Source organism: Chinchilla lanigera, unplaced genomic scaffold (assembly GCF_000276665.1).
Source record: "Chinchilla lanigera isolate Chin_1 unplaced genomic scaffold, ChiLan1.0 scaffold00126, whole genome shotgun sequence".
NCBI lineage: Eukaryota > Metazoa > Chordata > Mammalia > Rodentia > Chinchillidae > Chinchilla > Chinchilla lanigera.
In genome coordinates, this window is record NW_004955527.1 from 1,389,644 (window position 1) to 1,410,491 (window position 20,848).

Genomic DNA, 20,848 nt, shown 5'->3' on the forward strand with positions numbered 1-20,848 from the left:
TACATATACGTGCAATCTAATTTCACAGGAAAATACAGGAGATAGGTGCTACTATCCCCGTTCTACAATATGGAAAGCTAATGCTCCAAAGAAAAAAAAATCACTCACTCTGCTACTGCAGAGAGCTGGGGTCTAACAGTGAGTCTTCCTGCTCGCAAAGTCTGCACTGCTTCACATCCCGAAAGCCGAGAATTCGCACACAAGTATCTGCCCTCACCCCAGATTTGCTTCGTCAGAAGGTGCCTACTCTTAAAAAAAAAAAAAAAGAAGAAGGCGCCTACTCTTGCCTGTTCAGCCACACTTTCTACAAAGGAAGGCGAGAAAGGCTAAAGCCCCCACCTGCTGTGCCCGGGCCTGAGTCCCCCTCAGGGTCCACACGGCTGAACCGTGACCCCCAGGGGACGGTATTAGGAGGTGGGGCCTCTGAGGAAGGCACCCGCGCCTTACAGCCTGCGGTCACACACACAGGTGCTGCCCAAACCCCGGCCCTGCACTCCAGGCCCACCCCTCCGCTCTGTCATCTCAAGGCTCGGCACACAGAGCACAGGCAATGTTGGGGTTTCTATCTCGATGTCCCCCAAGCCTCGTGCATTCATAGGCGGGGCTCTGGGAAGGTGACTGGATGGAGGGGGCGCGATACTCATTGCTGGGTTAGTCAGCAACCTTTAATCTATACTTTCTAATTTGGGGGCAATAAATATGTATGACTTTTATAAAAGGAAAGGAAGGAAAAACGGGCAGGAGGAAAGGAGGGAAGAAGGAAAGGAGAGAAGCGGGGAGAGAATTTTATCTGGTAACGTTAAGAACAGACCAGGCGTGGTGGTGTATGCCTATAATCCCAGCACTGGTGAGGCTGAGGCAGGAGGATCACAAGGTAAAGTCTCATCAGAGCAACTTGGTAAAGTCTTGTCTTGAAATTAAAAAATTAAAAAGGAGCCAGACACAGTAGCAGACACCTGTGATTCTAGCACTCTGAGAGATTAAAGCAGGAGGATCACAAGTTCAAGCCCAGCCTAAGCAACTCGATAACTTAGTAAGACCCTGTCTCCAGTTTTTTTGTTTGTTTGTTTGCTTTCGGTTGTTTTTTTGAGACAAAGTCTCACTATGCAGTTCAGGCTGACCTTGAGTTCACTTTGGAGCCCAGGCTGATCTCAAACTCGCAATGATTCTCCTGCCTCAGCCTCTCAAAAAAAAATAAAATAGGGGCCGAGGATATGGCTCAGCGGCACAAGCGCCTGCCTAGCAAATGCAAGATCCTAAATTCGATTCCCAGTACCAAAAAAAAAAAAAAAAAGGTTTCAAAAACTAAAAGAACTGGGATGTAGCTCAGTATAAAGGCCTTGGATTCAAATGCCCAGTATCTAAATTAAATAAATAGATAAATAAAATAAATAAAATTTAAACAGAGGCTTGGATGTAGCACAGTTGTGCAGTGCCCCTAGGTTTGAGCCCCAGGACCACCAAAGTAATGACAATAATAATCAAAAATGAGAGCGGCCATGGGCAGACCTGTGCGCTTTGGTGACAGTAGTGTCAAGCAATTCCCTGACCAAGCATTGGATCCCCCCCACCTCAGCTCATCCTCCCGACAGCCCCATGGGGGGTCTCATCACCCCACTTAGAGGGGAAACTGAGGGCTGGGCAGATAAGCCCACAGACAGGTCCTCGGTCACATGGCTCGTGGGTACCACAGATGGGACCCAAGCCAGGCCAGTGTGGGAGACAGCAGTCAGGGGGGCCTAGGACGCAGGCGCGGGGCTTAACCCCGGTTCTGCCTCCTCCTGCTGGGTGACCTGGGGCTGATGACATTTCCTGTCTGTGCCTGCTGCCTCATTTGTAAAATGGGACTCGAAACAGTGCTTGCCCCGTGTGGGTGTTCCGAGGACTCGTGAGATAAAGGAGGTGAGGCTCAGCACAGGGCCGGCATGTAGCAAGTGTCGGGTGTACACACACACACACACACACACACACACACAGGCATAGAAAACTCACCACTGGCCCGGGCACCAGCCCCTAGCACAGCGCTCAGCCAAGATGTGCAACAGGGCAGGAGGTGCATGCACGGGCAGGAGGGGGACCCTTCGGGGGAGCCACTGTTCGGCTTAACTTGGTCGTTGCGAGAAGCCAAAGCAGATTTGGACAGGGCAGCATGACCACAAAGGCCACGCACGAATAAGCTGTTTGCACAGCGCCCTCTCTGTGCTGGGCACCTCTGATGAAGGTTCATGTGGCAGAGTCCGGTCACCGCAGGGACCCTGGGGTATTCAACACAGGCACGAGGTCGTCCTATGTGACTTTTAGGAAAGCAACTCTGTGGCTTAAGGAGTCCTCAGAGGCCCTGGTCCAGAGGTCCCGGCTCTGAGGCAGGGACTGAGACCCCTGTAAGCAGGCGTGGACAACACAGAGAAATAACGTAGTGACCAGCGAGAGGGCAGACAGAGGTCTTTAATGGAAACAAAGGTCTGGACCCCAAAAGCCTCCCACGAAGGACTCTGGTGGGGGAAAGCTGGTATCCGCCCGGCCTCGGGTCCCACTCAGACCCTGTGGGACAGTGCTGCGGACTCAGGGAACACTGCAGGTCTTGGTGTATGGGGGGAGGATGGCATTCCGGGCCCTCCCAAGAGTCCACCACCCATTGCTGCCCCCAGGCTCCAGCCCCGGTTGAGACTGCAGCCAATGGCAGCGCACTCTGCCCTGTCCTGCTCACCCAGGAGGAGGGGCAGGAGGACAAGTATCTCAAGGGGACCAGTTAGAATCCCCATGGCTGGGCCCAGAGCCAGCCAAATCCTGACCAAGTGGGAAACGCTGAGGCCGCAGGGGGCCTCTGGGGCAGAGGCACAACTAGGCAGGAAAAGCACACAGCTCCAGAGGGGGCCGGAGTCCACGGGGCTGCTGCCCTCAGAGGCCAGAGGTGCGGGCCCAGGTCCAGGAGAAACTCAGCAAGCCAGTGATCTGTGCTCAGTGGCGCCCCCTTCAAGCCCGATTCCCTCAGCAGCAGTGGCAGGGAGAGCTCAGGGGAGGGTGGTGCTGATCTTCCCGCTTCAAAGCCCAGCAGAGAGGCAAACGCTGCAGGACTCGGTGGGTGGCTTCAAGGGCAGAGGGGCCTAATGCCAGCCCTGCCATTTACCAGCTCACAAGATCCTGGGTCGTTTGCTTCAATGCTCTACGCCTCGGCTGCTCATCTGCACAATGGGTATGAGGGCTCTGAGCCTTGTGGCACTTGGTTCAGGAGGGACTCAGGAAGTGGCAGCCCACACCACCTGCAATCCAGATTGGTCTCAGGCCACTCAGCCACTCCTATGCGCCCTCCCCCTCCCCCAGGCCTCTGGCCTGGTCCCCGCCCACTGCCAGGGTCAGAATTCAGCCTTGGACACCTCATTGCTGAACAGTTTGTTTTCTGCTGATTGTCACGGAGACACTGAGAGTCGCTTTTCAGACCCTCAGGGTCCCTCCATCTATCAGTCATTCAATAACCATATCCTCAGCACTTGTCCTGAGCCTGACGTTGTGCTAAACCATGAGGACACAGCAGCAAACAAAACATCCCCTTTGCCCAAAAAATATAGTCCCTGTCCCCTCAGAGCTGACCTACGTGTAGAAAGATGCCTCCACTCACCCAGCGCCACATACCAGGCACTGCCCAGGCTCCCAGGTGGTACGGAACACTCCAGGGGCTTGGAGAGCTCTCTCCATGGGCAAAATCCTCACCTCAGCAAACACACAGCGGGTGGCTCGCGCGCAGCCAGCCACACCCTCCCACCACAAAGCAGGTGGCGGTGGGGGACTCAGGGTGAGGGGAGCCATGGTCCTGGTCTCTGTTTCTGATGCTCAGGTGCCTGGAACGCACCACCTGGCTTCCCTGGGGAGCGACAGCGGCTCCAACCTAGAGATGCACAGGGACCCGGGCAGCTAGCTCCGTGCACAGTACGCAGTCAGCACGGCCAGTCAGTACTACCAGCCCTGTCTGATGCTGTGCTCAGGTTATCTGCCAGCGGGTATGTGTGTCCCACACAGGGAAGACAGCGCACTGCCAGTTAGTGGAGCGGGAAGGCTGCTTTTCCCGGCAGCAGGGCGGAGGCGCTCCCAGCCACCTTGCCCCCTAAGGCAGGCTGAGCAGGGTGCTCTATCCCAACATCACCCATAGGCCAACACGCACCCGGCCGCACCAGCAGCGCTGTTTACCCCGTGGGCAGCCTGGATGCCTTCTGCAGGTGCCCAGGCAAGCACACAGAGAGACACGGGCGTCCCAGACCTCCGAGCCACACGCCACCTGCCACCCATACCCTCGTCCATGCAGCCGCCCATCAGCCCCAGCTGTCCTTAGCGCCACTCCCCAGGCACGTGTGACCTTGCCATGAGCATAGGAGATGCAGGACGGAGAGGCAGGGAGGCTGCCTGTGGGCACGCGAGGGGGTAAATGCCCACTAGAGCCCAGGTCGAACTCCCAGGGGCACAGAGCCCAATAGTGGCAGAGAATGTTGCTGGAGCAGGTGGCTTGGGCCAGCCCTATGTAGCCCCAGGTCTGGATTCTCCCCACAGAGCCGTGCAAGAGAGGAGGCAAACTGTCCCTAGTTCCCTGCTTAGAAACAGAGGCTAGATGCTGGGTATGTAGCACACGCCTGTAGTCCCAGCCCTTGGGAGGCTGAGGCAGGAGAATTGCTTGTATGTTTGAGGTCAGCCTGGGCTACACAGTGAGACCATCTGAAAAAACCGTTAAGAGAGAGAGAGCAGAGAAACAGAAGCTGGGGACAGTAAGCAACTTGCCAAAGCTGAAGCCAGCTCCTTGGGGCACAGAGGATCACTGCCAGCCCTCTGGCGGCCAGCTGCGCTCCCGCCTGGCAGCTCAGGGCCCCGTGGCTCCGCTCACCCGCTGTGAAGGCGGCAAGGCCGGTCCTGCCTCCCACCTCCCCAGCTGGGCACCAAGTGTCCTGCAGGGGGTGAGGTCACTCTGACACTAAAGCTCTCAGATCTCAGCAGGGTTCTCACTACTTCATCAGGGGCCTCAGCAGCTGGAGGCAGGTAGGAGCCAGGCTCCCCACACCTCCCAGCAGGCCTGAGGAGGAAACACAGCCCAGAGAGGCTGGAAAGTCCCCACCCTGACATCGCTGCTTTCAAAGCAGTGCTTGTTTAGGGACCACCTTTGGGTAAGTTTTAAAAAAAAAAAAATCAAGATTTTGTTTCCTTTTTTCTTGGATGACGAGAGGAGGAAAGTGACCTGGACGGATCCCACTCCCGGAAGATCCCAGAGTGGAAAATCACCAACCGACCATAGGAGCAGCACAACCTCCGTCCACAGAGTCCAGAAGGAGGGAAGGGGCTGGGGCGCTGGGCAGGGCATCAGGAGGCACCCGCACCTCTCCGTGTGAAGTCACACCCGTGGGCAAGTTCACAGGCCTCTTACGGCTCCTGTCCTAACCCAAATTCTACACAGGGTCATGTCCCATGGACAGGGTCCAGTCAGTGACAGTAAAAGCCCTGTTGCCCAGGTAGTGCACTCAGAAGTGACACTGATTTGCTTCTGTTTGCGGAGAGGTGCCAGCCCCAAGTACTGAGGGGAGAGGGTCGGTCTACTTTGACCCCTCACAAATGCTTCCACCTAACATTCAGGGAAACTGGAGCACAGAGAGGTTGTCAGGCAGCCCAAAGCCACACAGCCAGTGACAGTCACCTGGGAGAAGGGGTCCAGGGTGCCAGCAACTCCAGAGACAGTTTGTGATGGGAGGGAGTGCACAGGGAGGCAGGCAGAGGGTTAAAGACAGAGCCCCGTCCCCTCCTTGCCTGGACCCGGCCCTCTCTGACCCATGCTACCCGTGCTAAGCAACGGGATGACAGAAAAACAGCATAGTACGCACCAGCTCAGGGGACCACTGGGTCACTCGGCCCCAGCGTGGCGTCTGGCGCCAGCCTGACACTTGATCTGGCTGCAGTCACTGAGGCCAAGCTCCGGAGCCAGGGCCCCCAGGACACAGCAGGACCACAGGCACAGAGAAGCCGGGCAGGGAGGGGAACCTGGGTCTCCAGGAGAACACAGACCGAGAGCCAGCCCCGGGGAGGACCAGGGGCTCAGGGGTTCAGGGACTTCGCTGTCCCGGCCCCACCCCACTGCAAAGAGACCCCAGTCATGGGCAGCTCCCTGGCTGGTGCAGGGGATCAGCTGCAGTCACCCCAGCTCCGTCATCGCGGGAGAGGTGGCCCCAATGTTCGACCTAATTATAGGGTAGCAGCCCGGCAGAAACCCTCCCAGGGTCCACCCACTCAGGGCACCAAATGAGCAGACAGGACTTCCGCCCCTGCAGGGCCCAGGGCTGGCCTGAGAATCAGCCCCGGGCCCAGCTCCTCCCAAGGAGACAGGCAGGCGCCCAGACCCCTGCCTCCTACCGGGCCAGTCAGGCTTTCAACTCGCCCCTAATGCCCCTGGCTGTTAACTTGGGCGCAGGACAGTCTCTGGACACCAGCACCCAGAGAGGCTCAGCTTCCAACCCGGAGCACAAAGAACACAGAGGAGCTGGGATTCAAAGCAACTTGTCCTAGCCAGGTATGCTGGTGGCTATAATCCCAGCACTCTGGGAGGCTGAGGCAGGAGGATCATAAGAAGCAGAACTCCAGCCTGGGCAACATAGTGACTGAGCAAGACCTTGTCTCAAAGTGAAAAATAGAGCCAGGGATAATGACGCATGCCTATAATCTCAGCACTCAGGAGGCTGAAGCAGGAGGATCACCAAGAGTTCAAGTCCAGCATAGACTACCTAGCGAGGTCCTGCCTCCAAAAAAGGAAAAATTAAAAAGGGCCTGGGTTTAGTTCCCCATACTAGGAAGAAAGAAAAAAGTGACTGTTCTAATTAAATGCCTGCTGTGACACTGCACATGCTTAGGGGACCACCACTGGCCCATTTTACAGATAAGAATACCAGAGTCCAGCGGGACTTTGACGTATATGCAGAGTCCTGAGCTTGGTGCTCACTGAGCCAGGGTTAGGACGCAGGCACCCAGCCTCCATGAGGCTGCACAGGGACAGAAGGACAGAGTCCCCAACAACAGTCATGAGAATGGGAATGGGGAGCCAGGAGTGGTGGCGCACACCTGTCATCCCAGCACTTGGGAGGCTGAGGCAGGAAGATCCCCACAAGTTCCAGGTCAGCCTGGGTTACAGAGTGGAATTCAAGGACAGCCTAAACTATAGAGTGAAACTCTGTCTCAAAAAACAGAAATAAAATTTAAAAAAATAAGAAGCAGCATGGGAATGGGGTAGTTGGCAAAGCCACACCAGGCACCCACCTGGCTCTCAATGACAGCCCCAGGGGTGGCCTCTCATTGCTTCCACGTCACAAAGAGGCAGGAGGACACTTGCAGTGAGTTCTGTGACTCCACCAAGGCCATGCATGGCCAGGAACAAGGGCAGGGCTGGGGCCAGGCCTGCTCAGGAAGGGGCCACATTAAAATGTCAGGGACTGGCCTTGTCCTGTCCTGTCCCCAGAAGGGTCTTAAGGAACCACCAGCTGTGCCAGGCATGGTGGCGCATGCCTGTAATCCCAGCACTCAGGAGGCTGAGGCAGGTGGATCGTTGAGCGTTTGAGACCAGCCTGGGCTACAAAGTGAGTTCAAGGCCAGCCTGAACTGCACAGCGAGACCCTGTCTCAAAAAGACCAAAAAGAAAGGAACCACCAGCCTCCTTCCAGAGGCTCCTGGGGCCTCTTCCAGGGCTCCACCCGCCCCACACGCTTGCTCCACTCATCTCTCCCATCTACAAAGCAAAGGCTCAGCGCACTTACTCTGTCTGGGGCGGTGCAGTCGCTCGATCCGGGTCTGCGGAGAAGAGGGGAGGGAAAGCCTGTAAGGCAGGAGGCTGGGCCCAAGGATCCAGCCTATTCCCGCCCCCTCCCGCCTTTCGGGGAGCCAGGGACAGGACCTAGCAGCTGGGGTGCCTGCCTGCTGGGTCTCCGCCTCCCTTCTGGTGATTAAACTCCTTACCTGTCCTACCTGCGCCGCCCCGCCCCAACTCCCCAACCCCGAAGCCCACTTCCCAGCCCCAGCCAGGACCCAGCCCTGCAGCCCTGGCCTCTCCCGCCCCCAGCTCCTCCTGGAGCGCTGTCTGGAGGCTGCAGGAAGTTCCGGCTGGTCCGGTCCCCAGAGCCTCTCCCATATGACAGAACCTCGGAGCCCAGCAGTCACCATCGAGGCCAGCCTTATATGGGGACCTCCCACTCCCGGCTCCCCAAGCAGACGGGGAAGGGGAGAGGGGACCTCGAGAGGCTGCTCCTCAGGCTAGGGTGGATGCTCTGGGGGAGAAGCCGAGAGGGACTCAGGGACACGAGTTCTGGGCAGCAACTGTCTCCACAGCAAAACCCGGCCAAGCTCTCATGTACAACTCGCCAGAGTGCGCCAGATGTTGCAGGAATGCTAGGAATCTCCATTCCCGAGGGAAGCGTGGACTGGGAAGCGCGGACTGGGAAGCGCGGATTTCAGCTTGCTCCCTGTGTCCCCCTTCCGGCCTTCTAGGGACAGCAGAGCGGCCACCAGGCACCCCCAGGAGTCCACACCGCAGGCAGCTCTCTGCACTCTGTAGCCCCAGACGCCTGGAACTCGGACCAAACAAGAGCTTACCCGAGCGGGGGGCGGAGTCAAAGTGGATCAGAGGGGGGTCGTCCTCGGCCTTCTCAGGGGCAAGGCGGGAGACACCCAGGCCTGTGCTGGTGTCCTCTTCATCATCACTGTCCTCGAACTCAAAGGCCTCTCCCGGGTCCTCCTCCGCCTCGGGGCAGGGGCCTGGGGCTGCAGGAACCAGCGGATCTCCTGCAGGAAAGGAGAGCTCAGCGGGCTACAGGGATTGCTTAGTGGTCAGGGAGGTGGGCACTGCGTCTGAGCAGGGACGGGAGCGGTTCTTAGGGACAAGGCCAAAGTCACACGCGGGCCCAATGGCCCTGCCATGCTCCTAAGGTGTACAGGGGGCTGGGTTAGGTGTCTCAGCAGGTGGCAGTGGATGGAGGGGAGGAAGGAAGCTCCCGGGCTAAGCAGGTGGCTCTCTGCACCTGAACACAGGTACATATTTCCTCCTGTTTTCTGTCTCCCTGTTCTGTGAGCAAGAAGACTTTAAATGCAAGTGCGCATGCGGGCACACTCCTTCCCGTGGGTGTCTGCACACTTATGCGTTGGTGCAAATGAGCACAGGCAGGCACGTCTCGCATGAGGCGGCAGGAAGTCAGCTGCCCGGGATGCCTTGCTCACTCCCTGTGCTCCTCCTGGGAGACCCCTCTGAGATCCTGTCTTCCTCCTCCTCCAAAGCTCAACTCAAGCAACTAACAGAGCAGGCCCGGCTTGCTGCTGTCCTTGCCTTCTCTGCTTTCTCCGTCTGTCCTGTGAGTACTCTCCTCTTGACCTCAGATCTCCCAGAGCAGAGACGTCCCCCTACCCACCCCCCTTTACTGTCCCATGCTGGCCTGGCCCAAGGCAGGGACTCAGCAGTTTCTGTGAACGGAATGAATGAATGAATTCCCTGTGAAAGAACACAGCAGCCCCCGCCTCTCAGGCCATCCCTCGGAGCAGTGACGTCCCTGCCCTCTGCCCAGCCTTCTCTCCCAGCATCTGACGCAGATGGCCCCGTGAGTGCCCACCAGCTCTCCAGCCAGAAACACTGGACTCTTCCCACAAAGCCCTGCGGCCTCCCGGAAGTAGCTTGAACCTTTGGCTCTGCCCCATAGTGACGTAGCAAAGGAAATACATGGGTTGGAGGGGAAGCTGGGGTCATGGTTTTATAATCACAAGCCCAGCGGCAGCTCATGAGATCAATCAGGCAGTCAGCCTAGCTATTTGTGTGCGGATTGCTTATTTCAGGCATTTTTCACTCTTGTGTAACAGTGTTCATTTGGTATTACAACCCCAAATAAAATATATTTGGGATTGAATTATTTTAGATATTTTTAAACCTTATAATATTAATAAAGTCACATTTGGGGTTTTTTTGTTTTTTGTGGGTTTGTTTGTTTTGTTTTGTTTTGTTTTTTTTGAGACAGGGTCTCACTGTGAAATTCAGGCTGAGCTCACTTTGTAGCCCAGGCTGGTCCTAAACTCACAACCATCTTCCTGCCTCAGCCTCCCGAGTGCTGGTATTACAGGCATGCGCCATCACGTCTGGCCACATTTGGTATGACTGTTTTCAGTACTGGGGCTAGAACCCAGGGCTTTCATGCTGAATTAGGTCCTTAAATCTTTTTTGCTTTGAGACAGGGTCTCATTAAGTCATTAATTTGCCCAGCCTGGGCTCAAATCTGAGATCCTCCTGCCTCGGCTTCTGAGAGAGCTGGGATTAAACTATGCACTATAACACCCAGCTTCCTTTGGTACAATTTTGACACTGCTTTGGGTACGTCTGTGTCGATTATAGAGTGCGTGTGTGGTGTAAGGTCTTGTTTTCCCCTTGCAGGGATGACAATCATGTGCCACCACACCCAGCTGTGAGCTACTCCTAGGGTGATGATGCCACTGATTATTACTGTCATTCTGTCATCGTCCTCATGACTCCTGTCACTGTTGTCAGCGCCTGTCCTGTCCCCGGGTGGGATGGACGTCACGGGCCACCTGGACTCCCAGGAGAAATCAGGGACTCTCGGACACCTCCCTTTAAGAGCAAAGAGCCGCAGCTCACCCATCAATATCACCCTTGCATCTATGAATCGGCTGCTGGCAGCTCCAGGACCAAGGTCTGGGTGTCCCAAGCCCACCGCAGGCCAGGGAGGCTGACACAGCAGGGGCAAACTGCGAACAAGCAACAGAAACCGTGCTGAGAGGGGATGGCCAGCACGTACTGGGGAAAAGTCTGCCTTGATCGGGTGAGGACCAGGTGCCCAGGCTGAGGTGGCAGCAGGAACAAGCACCCAGGGGGCTGCAGACACACACCAGGGGCAGAGGTCACCATTGAGCTGGTGTCTGGGGGACCCTCTCCTCAGGAACCAGATTAGCTTGGTGAGACAAAGGAAGCTCTACCAGAATCGGAGCCTAGGACAGGGCACTTCCCCCGCTGCATGAGCCAGCAGTGTTAGGCAGAGCTGGGGCAAAGATTTGCAACCGTTTGCTGAGCACACGAACTGGCTCCACTGCAAAAGTTTCCCACGTGCACAGGCTTGCGTCTGGGTCCTCTGGGAGGGAAGGAGAGAGGGAACGGGGTGCCTCTGACAGCCAGGCCAGAGTCTGCCATCCTGGGACCCCACGTCCGGGCCACGGCAGGAGATGTGCCTGTCCCCAGGATCCTCTCCCAGCTGGCCATCCTTGTCCTCCTCCAGGCAGTCACATGCTGCATCTTATCAGAAGGAACATCAGGGACCCAGCCCAGGGTAACAGGGAGCCAAGCTGAGCCCTTCCCTGTCATCTGAGCAGGTGGCACAGCAGGAGCAGGGCACCCATGCCTTCGACGCTCCTGAGCTCGCCCAGGCCTTGCGACAGCTAACCCAGCGAGCCCCGGAGGCAGGGACCCCAGGAGGCCACCGTGGTCCTGGCTTGGGCATCCCCAGAGCTGACTCTGCACTCGGAGGATGCTGAGGGAGGACGAGACTGTCATCTGGCCCTACCCAGGTCAGGGAACGGCACCCACGGTTTGTCCCGCTGACACCCTGCGGTGACACCCCGGCTTCCATCCATGGAGCCATTGATTACCCCATATCAGAGCCCGACCTGTATTTAAACCTCACAACAACAAGGCGAGGGAGTCATTATTACTGCATGGGACCCAGGTCACTCAGTTAAGTGCACAGCGTAAGTGGGAGGGTCAGCATCCACACCCAGATGAGGCAGGCGACAATTCCTGTTTGTGACCACTCTGCTACCCTGCCTCCCTGGGGCAGGGGGCCCCGGGCTGGTGGGTGAAACAGCCTTGGGTCCAGTTCCTCCAGGCAGGGCCCAGATGCCACCGGCAAGGACTGAGGCCACTGCTGGGGCTGCCAAATAAAATACAGGACACTGGATTGAATTTCAGATCAACAATGAATAACTTTGTTAGTATAAGCAGGGGCTTTTTCTGCCTCATTTTTCTCCCTAAATCTGGCACCCCTTAGGCTGATCTGACAGCCTGGCTCTCTGCCCAACCTAGCACCCCGCCCTTGACTGACAACTCTGCCCCAGGTGCACCTCAATCACAGGCCCCAAACTGTCCATCTGTCCGGGCCATCAGAGAGGCACAGGTGATACGTTAGTCCTTGGCCGGCGCCTGCTCTGAAGGAAGACGTGATTTCCACTTTGTGGCGAGGAGACTGAGGCAGAGGGGGTGGACAGACACAGGGTCCGCCTGCAGCCCAGCTCCTTGGGGCCGTGGTGGGGAGGGACAGCAGGAGGGGCCGCGGTACCTACCTACGGCAGGCTGTGCAGGCGGGTTGGAGGAAGCCATCAGACACGGTCCAGCTCAGGCCAGCGCCGTGTCCACCGCTCGCCTGTAGAAAAAGGCCAGGAAGCAGTCAGATGGAGGTCGAGGCCAAGTTTCGGCAGCAGAGAGGGTGCCTGGCTCACAACATGTGTGCTCCACAGGGAAACTTCCCAGCAGCTCCCGGGGCGCGGGGCAGCCCCAGCAAGGACCCAGCCTCCACCCAGCATAAATCATTAACCCGGAAGCCGCTGCTGCCACAGACCTGCCTTTGCCCAATGCCAAGGGGCATGCAGGAGTGTGCAGTCCAGCGAGGAGGGTCCCTGCCTGTGCCCTCTGGCTTAGGGGATGCATGGGCCCCCAGGTGCCCGTGTGACAGAAGCTGGGTCCCCTGTACCATGGCAGGGGTGGCGGGTACTTCCTCCTCCTGGCTCCCTGGGCACCACAGGCTCCTCCGGGCTGGAAGCTCTCACCAGGCCCTGCCTGTGACCCCGCTGAAGGCCACCTTCTCTGTCTCACTGTCCTGCCCCATGGGGCTGGCCAGCTGCCAAGGGGCCACAGGCCTTGGCCCACGGGTGTAGGAAGGAAAGGGCCGCAGAGGCTCGGGCGGCATGAGACAGGGCAGAATCCGAAAGGCTCCGGCTCCCTCAGCTCCTCCTGCCCACCGCGGCTCCTCGTGGGAGCTCACACGTCAGAAGGCCTGTGCCTCGGTGGGCTTCCAGGGCTGGGGCAACCTTGCCAGGCGTCTCCCGGCAAGCAGTGAGGAAAGTTCTCCCCAGCAGAGCTAAGGGCTAGCGCCCCAGGTCCTGCGGAGGAGGGCAGCAAGCGCTCCAGTCCAGTCTGCTCGGCCACCAACATCCGGGTCCCGTTTCCCTTCCCTGTCTACAGCCTTTATCCCAGCTTACCAAGTGAAAATGGAACACGCGCAAACGGGAATATTAGCAGCAGCCAATGTTTCACATAGCGCCCCATGTCTCAGCCATCACCCTATCATTGACATATATTAATCCAAACTATAAATCAGAAAATGAGGCCCCGAGAGGGTAAGCAACTTGCCCAGGATCACACAGGACGAGTTCAAACTTGGGCCCCCAGGCTCCAGAATCTGTACTCATTAAGGATATGTCCCAGTACCTTCTAAAATTCACACAATAAGAAAAAAGATGCCTTCCAGGACCACCCGTGTTATTTGCCAGCTTGCCTGTCACCCTGGTGAGCCGGTGCCACCAGGACCCACAAACCTCCCATCCACAGAAGCCTGATGCTATGCACCCTGCTCCCCCCTCGCTTCACCTCATCACCCCGACATCCATCCTATCAACCTCGCATCTTCATAAGAAAGGCAAGCATAGCGCGGTAAGAGGTTTTGGGAGACAGGGAGAGGCCAATTCGCGCAACTCCTGTTACAGCATATTGTTCAAACTGCTCTATTTTATTTTGAGTTACTGCTGTTCAACTCTTACTGTGCCTAATTTACAAATTAATCTTTAGGGGCTGGAGGTTTAGCCGCGGCACAGCGCCTGCCTGGCAAGCACAAGGTCATGAGTTCGATCCCCGGTACGGGGAAAAAAAAGAAAAAAAATTAGTCTTTAGCGAGGTGTGCACATACAGCACATTTAGAGGCCGGTACTATCCATGGCTTCAGGCTCCCTCTGGGGATCTCAGAACACAGTCCCTGCAGATACAGGACTGCTAATGGGTCAGCCTTGTGTGTTTAGAAGGAGGCAGGTGGACCCCCGCCCTGTAATAGTTTTGTTTGGGGTTTTTTTTTTGAGACAAGGTCTCACTCACTATATAGCCCAGGCTGGCCTCGAACTCATAGCTGATCCTCCTGCTTCAGCCTTCTAAGTGCTGGGATTACAGGTGTGCACCATGTTGCCTGATTTTGTAACAGCTTTTTTTTTTTTTTTACTTAAGTCCCAGTGATGATTTCAGAACACTGCGTGGACATCAGCCTCACCATTTTCAGTGGCGGCACCGTATGGGGTGGGATGGACCACAGTTTATGGCACCTCTGCCCGCTGCACAAGGCTATTTAGCTGCTGAGCACCATGTACAGTGAGCCCGGACACCGTCCACGCTGGGGCCTGGAGCGGATGAACCGGAGGCCTAAAGGGCTCGCTCCTGGACACAGGATCCAGGGAGACAAGGGCCTGCTCCCATGAGGCCAGGTGCTCCCCCGTGTGCGGCTGTGCCTTCCGGACCCGCAGGGAAAACTCCCGGGACTCTAACCTTACCTTCCACAGAGGTCTGGGAGCAACCAGAAGCATTGGTGAAGACGAGGCCACAGCCCCACAGTGGTCCTCCTGCGAGGAGCCCCCATGGTGCGCGTGAGCCCCGGGGCCCACTCAGCCTTCCTCTGCAGGCACTGGGCCACAGGTTCCGGGGAGACTTGCACCCATCCACAGAAGGGGAGGCACCTAGCCCAGCCTCTCGGGCAGCCTGCTGCTTAAATACAGATGATGATGACGTCCAAAGAGGCTGCTACTCAAAGAGGCTGCTACCCGTCCTGCAGCCAAACCTGGGATTCCCCCGTTCTGGGTCAAGAAGCCCAATGTCCCTCCCAGTCCTTCTGCCCCAAGGCCCAAGGCTGTTGCCAGAGGCGAGAGTACACCAACACTCAGAGAGTCTGAAGCTCATTTCTACAACACCCCCACTTTACAGACGGAGAAATAGAGGCTCTGAGAGATAAGGATGCTCCCAGGTCACAGAGGCAATGGGACCACATGACAGCGCAAGAACTGGCCTCGGAACTTTTTAGCACAGGAATTCAACATCGGGATCACAGTGCCTCCTGGACCTTGGGGCTGGGATCCCAGAGGTGCCTGCTACAGGTTCACCCTCAAGTCCCCGGGACAAGGACACCCGTCAGTGAGGCCCATCACATGCGGGCCTGTGGCTGCCACTTCGCATACACGCCACGCGCCTCAGAAAGGCGTAGGTGAGGGAGCAGCCATTGCCCCCGCCACAGAACCTTGAAATTCAGAGGACAAACGCGAAAAGCTCTCAGAAGGATCCCTGGACATGCTGGCCTGTGACTGCCATTAACATTCGTCATCCCATCCCGCACACAGGACGTGGCTGTGACAGCCACAGCGCGCCCACGGCAGTTAGGGTCCCAGGCTGCAGTCCCCTCTCCGCACCTAGCTGAGGCTCCATGTCCCCATCTGTAAAGTGGGGATCCTGCAGGGCCTTGTGGTGCATGCCTGTACTCCCAACAGTTTGGGAGGCTGAGGCAAGAAGATCACACATTCAAGCTCAGTCTAGGCAATTTAGCAGATTAGCAAGACCCTGTTTGAAAAGAAAAAGTGGGCTGGGGATGTAGCTCTGTGGGAAGGCTATGGGTTCAATCTCCAGCATTGCTGGAAGAAATAAAAAAGAGGGTTAGGACTTGGAAAGTGGGGATCCTGTCACTTGCCTCCCAGAGGTCTCTACAGGATGCCTGAGCTCTGCCACAAAGCCTTGGGCAGGCAAGGCCAGCGCCACAAGGGTACCTTCTGGCACCGTCACCACCAAAATGAGAGACAGACAGCAAACAGGATCCCATATCGAGATTCTACACTCCAGGAGTTTAAGGGACTCTGGGAGCCTAGGACCTTGAGCCATCAGATCTGGTGGCAGTGACCTGGAATGTAGGATCCATCTGCAAGGTGGACAGGGCCACACCTCCCACAGCCTCGGGCTTCACCTCTGTAAAACGGGCACCGTGCCCACATCTGCCCACACAACCCTGGGGTAATGAGTGTGGAGACACCATACGCAAGGAGGCTGCTCAGCTGTTTGCTGCTGTTTTTGAGGCCTCCCGGAGCTGGACCCAGTCTGGAAGCTTTGGAGCTGGGAGCTGGCACCCGGAGAATGGGGTAGCGATACCCTGGAACGGGGTCTCTCCCGGAAGAGTGGCCCAAACCTTCCCCACCACAGTGTCCAGCATAAGAGGCACTGGAGAAGAGCCCACAAAACCAAAGGCAAGTGGGGTGAGGTGATGCACACTTAGAATCCCAGCACTGAGGAGGCTGAGGCAGGAGGATTGCAAGTTCAAGGCCAGCCCCAAGTAAGCAGTGAGACCCTGTCTCAAAAAAATAAATAAATAAAGATGGTCCAGCAGGCACAGAAATCCAGCCACTCCTGTGTCCCAGCTGTGTTGAAGAAAAGAGCTGGAAGGAACACACTAAGTAAGATATTAACATTCATGTAGGCAGCAGGTTGCAGGAGATTTTCCTTTTCCTTTTTTGTTGTTTGTTTGTTTGTCTTTTTGAGACAGGGTCTCGCTATGCAGTTCAGGCTGGGCTTGAGCTCACTTTGTAGCCCAGGCTGGCCTCGAACTCGCAACAGTCCTCCTGCCTCAGCCTCCCGAGTGCTGGGATTACAGGCGTGCGCCACCACGCCCGGCTTCCTTTTCTTTTTGCTTTCTGAATTTCCCAGATTCTCCACAGTGAGCCCGGTGAGGAAGAGAAATGAAAATAAACATGCATACTGTTCCCTTTTGCTGTTTTGCTTGCAGTCCTGGGGACCCAACCCTGCATTTTAAAAGACAGAGCCCATACCAGAGCCTCAGGACACGCTGGAGGCAGCTCCCGGAGGTGCTGCTGCTCGGCCTTTGCAGATGTGGAAACTGAGTCAAGAGGAGGGGAAGGGACTTGCCTGAGGCACTGTGACACTGGCAGGTTAGAATGAAGGGATTTGTGGCCAGGAGCGGGATGAGCTCAACTCCCAGCTCAGCAGAGCCATCGGCACCGGGGATCCCTTCCTCCAGCACCACGACGTCCTGCGTGCTAGCAAGACCCACCAAGCGACTGGGCTCACGCTGACCAAGCTGGCCTCAAACAGTCAGGCTATGCATTTTCTTCTCCCAGAATGGTTCTCTGCCCACTGCACCATGCAGGCAGAGGGAGGAGGGAGCCGCTCCCGTGGGTGATGCTCAGACTTCCAGGAAGGGGTAAAAGGGAGCCGGGGACCTTTATCCGCACAGCACCTGCAGGGACTAGCTCGGCTCTGTGCCTGGGACGCAGCTCCTGGCAGCCCCGCCTTGGCACCTCCCATCCCGATGCCACTCCACCCCAGCCCCACCCCCCAGCTGCCAGCTCCCACAGCCACTGCCTTCCCAGCTCTGCTAACTCAAAGCGCTAGCAGTTCGTCCAGGGCTCCCTCCCGCCCCCTGGAGTTCAGAGTCCACGAACTCACAGCCCACAGAACCCCCACCCCTCCCGCCTGCACCTGCATCCTGCACCCCAACCCCTGCAGGGGGCTCCCCTCCTCCATCCCCCGCACCAGTCTGGGGAAATGCCGGGGAGCACCCGAAAGGCAAGGAGGCTGCACAGTGGGCCCAGACATTGGAGGATGGGGAGCCTGGCCCTGGGGAGTAGCCAGAGGGGTCAGGGGCCAGCAGTCTGGGCAAGAATAGACTATGGCTCCGGCACCCTCCAGAGCACAAAACACTGCTGCCACGTCTGGGAAGCCAGAAAAGAAGCAGGGGTTGGGTGCTCAGACTGGTCAGGACCTGAGCACCTCCACAGGCCCGTGTTCCCGGACAGCCTCTGGCTTCCGGATGTCATCAGATGTGACCTTGGCCAACCTGTCCCCCAGCCTGGCTCCACAGTGGCTGTTCCACCAACCACCCTCATCACCCCGCTTACTACCAGCCCTTCCTCCTCCCCTTCAGCACGAAGCCCACGACCCAAGCAGCAACCTCTGGGATTCGCCTCCCCCTTGACCTCTCCAGACTCAGCCCCTCACAACCTGACCTGAAATTCTGCCCCTCGCTATGGGCCTTTGCTCAGGCTCTTTGTTTCCTCCAGGTGGCATTCTCTCTCTGAAAAGCAAGCAAACTCCTACACAGCCTTCAAAACCCAGGCCCAGTTTCTCCTCTGTGACACACTGGCCCCCCTCATTTCAACTCATTTCACATGGTGGTTCCCAAGCCTGGTTGTGGAACTTTAAAAAAAAAAAAAAAAACTTTCCAGGCCCAATCCTAGAGGTTCTGATTCGGGGGTGCACTTGGTCGTGGGCACAGAGATAATTTTCTAAGAGCACAGGTGATGCTGGCACACACAGGGCTTGGGACACACCCCTGTCACAAGGGTCTCCTTCACTAGGGAGCACTGGGCTTCTCCTCATCTCCGGCAGCAGCACTGCCTGGGGCTACCAAACCAAACCCGGGGGAAGCAAAGGTCAGAGACCAGGAACAGGAAGAGGGACTGAACCTGGGTGGTCTCTGCCGGGAAGAGGGGAGAACAATGCAGGAAGGTATGGAACCTCAGAAGCTATGACCCAGGGGGAGGAGAAAGGGATGCAAATGGCCTGGGGCTGGAGAAGGAAGTGTGCAGTGCCCTGCTGGGAGGGAGGGGACCCACAGCTCCTCATTATGTGACCCGCAGAGCCAAGGCCACTGGTGGGACGCAAGGCAGGGTCGGCTCCCAGGGAGAGGCGGGCACATGTCCCCAAGGCCATGCAGCTGTGGGGCACTGAAGCCCTGGGAGAGGACAGGACCCTCAGGAGGGTGCAGGAGCTGATGGCGCAGGTGACAGAGCTACATAATCAGCCAAGAGGACCCCAGGGCCCGGCTCCACCCCTCCCCTCACCCACCAGGCACTGGGCCACTCTGGGGCTTCCAAGGTGGGCGCGGCTCTGGCGTCCTTTCCTCTTTGCGAGAAGCAGGGAGGCTCCCAGAGGAGGGCCCTCCGCCCTGGGCAGAGAGCGGAGCGTACACAATGGAGGCTCTGTCCCCAGCCCAGAGGAGCCCCCCACTGACCTCCCAGGCCAGCCCCTGGTCAATAATCGTGGGCAGAAAGGACAGGGCAGCCACAGCCCCCACCCCAGGAGGCCACTGTGGGAAGATGCCCACCCCTGCAGTCCTGCCAGAGGGGACCCCTGGGGGCTATTGCCTGGGAAACGAGTGCAGCCAGGGAAGCTACGGGCTACGAGTGACAGAGAGTGGGCCAACCGGGCTCTCCCAGCCTTTCCCCTCCTCCCCCCAGGCCCCAGACACATTAACCCTTTGTCTCCAGGATCGGGCTGGGAATTCCAAAGCCACAGTCAGGAAAGTCTCCTGCTGCCGAAGGAGGAAGCCCCCAACCTCCTCTCCGGAGGGCCCCAGGCCTTCCGCCACATCCCGGGCAGCCAGGACCCCACAGCACACGCTGGAGGCCAGGAAGGGGACAGCAGCATGAGACACGGAGTGTGTGCCACCACCCAGCCTCGCTGAGCCTTGGCCGTGCCCCCTAGACATAGGGAAGCCTGTAACAGCGCCGGTGCGGGCAGGCAGCTGGCATTCCAGCATGCATGTACTGCTGCCGCTGCCGATGGGACCACGTCGAAAGGGTCCCTCCTCTCGGTGGCTGGGAAGCCAAGGCTCAGACTGATGCAAAGTTGCAAGAAGGGGAAGGCAGGACGACACTCTGAGAGGCTGTGATTTGCAGCTCCATTCCCTCCTCCACACTGGCAGCTCCCGCCCTGACCTCTGGAGGGCCCCGCTGAGCAGGAAGCAAGGAAGGCAACCCAGGCACCCAACATGTGCCTGCACTGCATGGCTGCCTGGACCATGCCAATTCACGTCTGTAAACAATGAATCTGGGTTTGGCCAGGCACAGCGGCACATGCCTGTTATCCCAGCTACTCAGGAAGCTGAGGCAGGAGGATTGCAAGTTGGAGACCAGCCTGGGCAATTTAGCCAGACCCTGTCTCAAAACAAAAAATGAAAAGCCAGATGTGGTGATGCACAACTATAATACCAGCACTTTGAGAAGCTGAGGCAGGAAAATGGCAAGTTCCAGCCCAGCCTGAGTAATTTAGTGACTTGGTAAAACTCTCAAATTAAAAAACAAGTAAATAAAAATTTATAAAGGGCTGGGGTTGTGAATCCTTCTCAGGAAGGCCCTGAGTTCAACCCCCAGGACCAATGAATCATTCAATCAATATCTTTAAAAGGTGGGGGTTGTGGTTCAGTGGTAAAACCTTTGTCTTGCATGCCTGAGGCCCGGGGGTTCTTCACCAGCACCACAAACAAAGGGGAAAAAAAAGATTTGGGTTTGGTCAGGGAGATGGTTTTGCACAGCTGGATCAGCTGGATTTGCAAGTTGCACAGCCAAGTGACGCCATGAGCCCCCGCCTTTCTGAGCTGTGTACCCACAGCCGTGACCCCTGCCCCGCCTGCTGCAGCAAATCCGAGGTTCGCGTCCCAGTAGGGCAGCGTGAGTCACTTCCCCCTCGTGTGGCCTCTGTGCAGATGCCAGGGCACGATGGAGCCTGTCGCAGAAGAAGGAGCGTCTTTTACACGACACGGACAGCTCTCTCTAGGGTAGAGCTGGGGCCACCAGAGACAGCTCCGGGGCCTCTCTCCCTCGTCCGGCAGATAAAATGCATGAAGTCGCCGCTCACCTTGGAGACACAGCTGCCCACAGCTGGGCTGGGCCTCCTGTTGCTCTCCCTCGAGCTGGCTACCTGCAGGCAGGTGTCAGCCCTGATGCCCCAAGAGCCACCTGCCGAGACCACCCGGCAGCCTCGAGGCGC

At 57.4% G+C, this 20,848-nt stretch overlaps 1 protein-coding gene across 6 annotated transcripts in view; it reads right to left on the reverse strand.

Annotated features, from left to right (window-relative positions):
* The window catches only part of Arhgef10l (Rho guanine nucleotide exchange factor (GEF) 10-like), a 132,798-nt gene that overhangs the window by 74,135 nt on the left and 37,815 nt on the right, over positions 1-20,848 (reverse strand). For all 6 annotated transcript variants that reach the window (XM_005409810.2, XM_005409811.2, XM_005409809.2 and 3 more), the window contains exons 2-4: positions 12,334-12,413; positions 8,602-8,790; positions 7,770-7,803 (exon numbers count right to left, since the gene is read on the reverse strand). In XM_005409810.2, coding sequence (XP_005409867.1) covers positions 7,770-7,803; positions 8,602-8,790; positions 12,334-12,370 — 260 coding nt within the window. In that variant the 5' untranslated portion in view covers positions 12,371-12,413. The remainder of the gene's footprint in view (positions 1-7,769; positions 7,804-8,601; positions 8,791-12,333; positions 12,414-20,848) is intronic.